Source organism: Verticillium dahliae, genomic scaffold, assembly GCF_000150675.1.
Source record: "Verticillium dahliae VdLs.17 supercont1.11 genomic scaffold, whole genome shotgun sequence".
NCBI classification, from domain to species: domain Eukaryota; kingdom Fungi; phylum Ascomycota; class Sordariomycetes; order Glomerellales; family Plectosphaerellaceae; genus Verticillium; species Verticillium dahliae.
In genome coordinates, this window is record NW_009276930.1 from 919,675 (window position 1) to 925,937 (window position 6,263).

General features: G+C 57.9%; 1 protein-coding gene across 1 annotated transcript; it reads right to left on the reverse strand.

Moving 5' to 3' along the window:
• Positions 1-410: 410 nt before the first annotated feature.
• VDAG_05926 (MYB and HSA domain-containing protein) lies at positions 411-6,107 on the reverse strand (the record flags this gene model as incomplete). Its single annotated transcript, XM_009655323.1, has 3 exons — positions 411-2,381; positions 2,438-5,723; positions 6,046-6,107. 3 exons carry the CDS (start codon positions 6,105-6,107, stop codon positions 411-413), a joined length of 5,319 nt encoding a protein of 1,772 aa, XP_009653618.1.
• Positions 6,108-6,263: the final 156 nt, after the last annotated feature.

Here is a 6,263-nt window from a genome sequence, read left to right on the forward strand (position 1 = left end):
TACCCTCCCCCCTTCCTCTCTCCTCTCTTCTCCTCCCCCGTTTCTCGAACACCGCCCCTTTTCTCCTCCATCACCCCCTCTCTCCTCCCCTTCTCCGGTCTTCCTCTTTTTCTTCGTCCGCCTCGCAACTCGCTCGCTCTTCTTTCTTTCGTCGTCTTCCTCGTCTTCGTTGATTACAAATGTATGTACACCTCCCGGGACCCCTGGCCACCTATCCCTTTCCCACGCGAGCCGGTGCCAAAAAAGAATTATCTACATGAACGAACCGTGATGCGCCCATCCATGGCTCTCGCCCCTCATCTCCTTAAGACCAGTCCCTTCACAGAGGTAACCGCAGGGGTGGGAGCTGCTCATCTAGCAACCCAACCGGCCAACCCCGAATTTCATTCAGTGCCAACGAGCAGTCTCTCCTATGAAGCTCCCGAAGGTGTCGCACTTCCACTGGCTTGCCTCTGTGGCGGCGGCGGTGGCAGCTGCGGGGTGCCTTGCTTCTGAGCTTGAGCCTGAACCTGAGCCTGAGCCTGAACCTGAGCCTGAGCCTGGGCCTGAGCCTGGGCCTGAGCCTGAGCCTGAGCCTGGGCCGGAGCCTGAGTCTGATTCTGTGCTTGAGGCTGACTTTGAGTCTGGGCCTGACCTTGGGCCTGCGCTGGGGTTTGAGCTGGCGTCTGGACTGCAACTGGGTTCGGAGCCTGGGCTTGCGCCTGGGTCTGTGCCTGAGCCTGTGCTGGAATTTGAGCCTGCGCTTGCGCCTGGAACTTGGCCTGGGCCTGGGCTTGAGGTTGGGCTGAAGCCTGTACCTGATGAGCCTGTGCCTGAGCCTGAGTCTGAGCCTGAGTCTGAGCCTGAACTTGAGCCTGAGCTTGAGCTTGAGCTTGAGCTTGAGCTTGAGCTTGAGCTTGCGTCGAGGCCTGTGATTGAGACTGTGGCTGAACTTGTGGCTTGACTTGTGGCTGCTGCTGGAGCTGCTGCTGAGGCTGCTGTTTTTGCTGAAGGGCCTGTTTCTGCTGAGGCTGCCTTTGTTGTTGAAGCTGTTGCTGTTGCGGCTTCTGCTGCAGATGTTGTTGCTGGGGCTTCTGCTGTGGAGGCTGCTGTTGGGCCTGAGGCTGAGGCTGAGGCTGGAGCTGCTGTTGCTGAGGTTGCGGTGTCGGGGAGGACTGCTGCGGCGTTGACCGTTGTTGAGCATGTTGATGAGCCTGCTGCTGCTGGTGTTGATGTTGAACCTGGTGCTGCTGCGGGTGCTGGTGCTGAGGTGTTTGTTGCATCGGCTGAGGCGAACGGTGCTGTTGTTGCTGCTGCTGCTGAACATGGTGTTGCTGCTGTGCTTGATGATGCTGTCCACCCTGGCCGGAGGCGTGCGCAGCCTGCTGCTGCTGTTGCTGCCTCAGAAGCGCCGCATACTGGTGGGGGCTGGGCGTCGCCGTGATTCCGTTCGCCATACCTGGAGACACTCCGCCCCCGCCTCCACCAGCTGCCGCGTTCATGGCGGACTGTGACATGTTGGCAGCGCTTTGCCGGTGCATCATGACCCTAGTGAGGTGCTCCCTAGCCATCCTGTGTGCCTGTTCCGGCGTCAACATAGGGTTTTTGGCCTTATATTGCATCTCCAGCGCTTGGATGTGGGCATTGATGTTGGACTGTGGCAATGCATCCGGAGCGCGAGGCGAGCCGGAGGGGCCATTTGGCATGTGCAACCCACTTGCAGGTGGTGTTGAGACGTTACCGTTGGCAGCGTTCATGGTTGCCATCATGGCTTGCGTTTGCGCATTCGCCATGAAGTTTTGCTGGTTGACGACTCCATTGGCAACATTGCCGTTAACACCGTTCATGCCGTTGACACCATTGACACCATTAACACCGTTGCCATTGATATGAACTCCGTTGGCGGTGCGTATGTTAGCCATGTTCGGAGGCGAGTGGGACGGCTGAGATCCAGGGGTGCCCTGATGCATCTGTTGGCCGGGTTGCTGTTGACTCTGTTGCTGCATCTGAACAGCATGGCGCTGCTGCTCAGAGATACGACGTGCCTGCATCATGACCTCGGTTTGTTGGTTCTGCATCGGCTGCATCCTATGCTGTTGCTGTGCTTGCAAGGCAGCAGCTTGCATCTGAGCGGGTGTTGCTCCATTCATCTGCATGGGAGGTACCAGGTTGCCCATTTGCGGCGCACCGGCATGCGCCATACCGGCCTGCTGCGCGGGCATCGGAACACGACCTCGGACTTGTCCGGCGGCGGCGGCGGCGGCGGCGGCAGCAGCGAGCTGGTTTGGACCATTCGCTCGAGGCATGTTGAGCTGTGCAGTACCGTTCGGAGCCTGCTGGCCGGCACCAGGCGTGGTGGGAACTTGGCCATTTTGACCTTGTGCACGTGCTTGTGCCGCGACCTGTGCCAGTCGTCAGTAACGCCGTTGCGTGGTCAAGGATATCCGGAAGAACGTACCTTGCGCTGAGCCTCTTGTCGCTGGTGGTATAAAGCCACCTTCTCAGCAAGTGCCTGATCGCGCTCCCATCTCATGATGCTATAGTCCCTAGGCGTCTTCGTTGGGCCCCTAGGCTGCACGGCCTCGTTCGCCTTCCGCATGGCCGCTGTCTGGGAAGCCTGTTGTTGCTTCTGGGCGGCGGCTTCTCGCTTCTTGGCCAGCTTCCTCATCGCGTCGATGAGCGTGAGGTGCTTCTGCTGTCGGCGTCTTTCAACCCTAATCGGAGTGCTGCTTGGTCGTCTTCGGGGAACCGGGGTGGTGGGCGTGTTGTTAGGGCCACCCGCTGCTTGCTGCTGCGCCGACTGTTGCGCCGGTTGCTGCTGCTGCTGCTGCTGCTGTTGCTGCTGTTGTTGCTGCTGCTGCCGCTGCTGCTGCTGCTGCTGCTGCTGCTGCTGCTGCTGTTGCTGTGCAAGCTGGTTGTGCTGCATGATGACACGCTGAGCAGCGTCAATTCTGTTCTGGTACGACTTGAAGTACTGGGTCTTCTGCATGTCCGACGGCAGACCTTCCAGATTGATCCAGCGTTCAAAGCACTCCCAAGGCGTTCGCCTTTCAGCTCCTGGTGCATACAAGCATCGAGGGGCCAGGATGCTCGAGATGAAGGACCAATTGTATGAGTATTGTCGAACCAGATCGCGCAGCTCCTCATCCTCTGCCGGGGTCCACTGCGAGGCATGCCGACTCTCGTAGAAGGACTGCATTGGCATGTTGTATTCTGCCGGCGGTCGGAATTGATGGCTGGCGTGAAGCCGATCCCTGATTGATTTCAGGTCAGGGTTAAAGAGCGCAACATCAGCGCTTTCGGGAGCAACATTAGTTCCTTTGAAGCGTTCTTCGCCGAATATAACACGGTCCTCGTCATCTTCTTCCTCTTCCTCGTACTCGTAGCGACCTCGCTTACGTGGCGGTCCCTCGGACAGAAGCTTCATCTGGCCTTCAACATACTTGTTGAGTGGCAGTGCAGGTCGCTTCCAGTGCGCATCCGGGTCGAACTCGGGTCCGGAGAAGTCAAAAGTAGGTACCTTAAGTGGAGCACCATACATCGGAAGCTCATCCAGCAACAAATTGGCCGTTGGTGAACTCCGCATGGCGAAGACGACGTCGTCCTCTTGCAAAGCAAAAATCGCCGAGGGAGCAACCGTTTCAAGAATGTCATGGTGAACTTCCTCAAGATGTTCTGGAGTGTCCACGTCGCCTGCGATCAGATCAAGAGTGCTGGATCTCGCGGCATCCTGTTCCGATTGGGTCATCAAAACGTCGCCATCGGATGCTTGGGTCTTTGGTGGTATCACGGCATTGATCTGCAGTGCTTTGCGATCTTCCTCGCCTGAGTGAACCCAGAGAGCACAGGCGTTTGCGAGGTTGCGAGCACATGCCGTCTTCCATTTTCGTTCTTCACGGAAATCCGTCCGCATCCACTTCGCTTCTCCGAGAAGCACGTCCCAGTGAGATTCCTGCCTGGCTGGCTCAGGACACCGCTTCGGCTGTCGGAGGAGCCATTTGTCCTGCTGCTGAAGGTTGTATACCCGTCTCAACACGCGACAAGCCTGGTTGTCCAACAGTGCGATGTTCGCATCTGAGGTCGAAACTGTCTTGTGCGCTTGGTTCAGTACCACTTCGATGGGCTTCATCCACTTGCTGGATTGGCTGAAGCCTTGGACAAAGAGCGGAGTGAAATAGTCGTCCGTGGGCAGATAGGATTCAGTCTTCGGATCCCTGTTTAGAGCATTCTTGTCGGACGATGATCGCTTGTGAGACTTGCCAAATACAACAGCCGAAATCTGGTTCTTCGGCTTCTGCTTTCGTCGATACAAGCCCGACCTGGACCGGGATGCTGGTGACTGAGGCGTGGAAGTGACGGGGGTTAATTGAGCACGCGGTACATCAACACTGACAGAGTCTTCCTTGGCTGGCGCAGCCCGCGTCTCGCCTAGAATCTCAGAGACAGACTTTTGTCGGATGGCTCCGGTGCTAACTCGTGTGACTGCACGCTCAGGTGCGTGAGCTACATCAGCCGGCATTTGGTGGGAAGAAGAAATCGCATCGGCGGAATTTGCTGTGGGCGGCACTGTCGGCTGGGACGTCAGCTTGACGGCTTCCGTTTTCTTCTGAGGAGGGGCTGCCGTCGGCGGGTCAACGTCCATACGATCGGCGGAAGCTGAATCCTGGCTGTCGGGAATTTCTGCCGGAGAAGCTGCAGCCAAAGCCGAGGGTTGAGAGCTTGCGGTGGTCTTGACATTTGGTGAGGTCGATGGCGAGATAAGCTTTTCTGTAGCCGAAGGTTGGTTGGACCTCGATGGTTCTTGTTTGACCTCGACAGGCTGTGGTACTGGCACAGAAATCTGGGGCCGTGCCAATGCAGATTGAGCCGCCGCCCTTTTCGAAGCGACACTCAGGGATTCTTGGATCAGTTGAGCCTCGGGGCCGTCCAATACTCGGGCCTCGGTCGAGTCGCCCTCGTTAGAAGCCATAACCTCCGATTCCAGAGCCAATTTCTTCGCAGGCGGTTCCGCCTGTGCTGTGTGGCTTTGGCCATCGTTGCGTTCGGCAAGTCGTGCTGGCTCGTGCTCCGGACTCGTTTCTGTCGATACATCTCCAACAACGGGTGTAGCAGCGGTGTGCGCAGTCGATCCGGGGGAGGACAGAATGTCGGCAGGACGCGACGCTTCCTGGACCTGCTTTGACCGAGTGACTCCATTCTCGATCCTTGCATCGTGGAACTTTTCGGCTGGCGACACGGCCGAAGACGGGAATGGACGTGTCATAAGCTTCGGCTCGGCATCCTTCAGTTCACTTTCTTGTGGTGTGCTTTCCGTCGCGCCTGTGCGTATGCTGGTCTCGCCAGGTTGCTTGGTGTACCTGGAGACATGACCATTCGGCCCAACATGTCCATTGGAAGGCGTGTGGATAGAGGTAGGCGGGACAATCCTCTGCGCAGATGTTTTTGGAGGAGCTGGAGAGATCGACTGAGGGTGTATGGGTTTCGGCGGTAGAGATAGGTCTAATGGCTTCTGCGGCGGTCTAGTTGGCTGCACCGAGATGTCGTGGCCCGGGGTAGGTGTCTGCGGCTTAGGTTTAGGGGTCGTCGTTGCGTGCTGGGTGTGTTTGTTGTCGAGAGTCGGAGGTTGTAAGGGGTTAGGAGAGGGTGTAGGCTGCGCAAAGAGGTCAGACCTCTCTAAAGAGTGCCTAAAGGCATCATATCGCAGTGGTGGGCGCGCAGGGATGCTGCGCTCATCGAGGACGCCCCTAAAAGCATGTTAGTCGGATGAGGGCGAGCGGCTCGTGCGAAACATGCGAGCGGGAGCGAATATCGATTGCGCGGCAGGGTGCAACGTACTTGAAGATGTCGCTGCTCTGCAGAAAGTGCAGTTCGGCGGGCAGGGCGGGCGTCGCGTCGGGGGTCGCGAAGTCGTTGGTGGGTATACCATCGTGGGTTGTCGCGACTGCGTACAGCTGGCGAAGCTTGCGCTTCCGCGACGTCACGATTGAACTACGCATCGTTAACAGGCCATCCATGGTATCGCTGGCATCGGAAAGAGTAGGGCTATCGAACGCAAGGCAGACGCACCTGAATTCATCGCGTTTGGATCGCAAAAGCCTGGCGCGGTCGGCAGGCCCGACCTCAGTCATAGCATCAGTCGCGGCGACATCCGTTTTTGGGGAAAACGGAATGTCGAGGGGACTCGTGAGCCTCGTGCGAGATGAAATAATCGGTCGGCGAGGATGAAAAGGGCGTGTGGTGGTGGCGGCGATTGATGGCGATTGACGGGTCGATGGGGGGTCGCG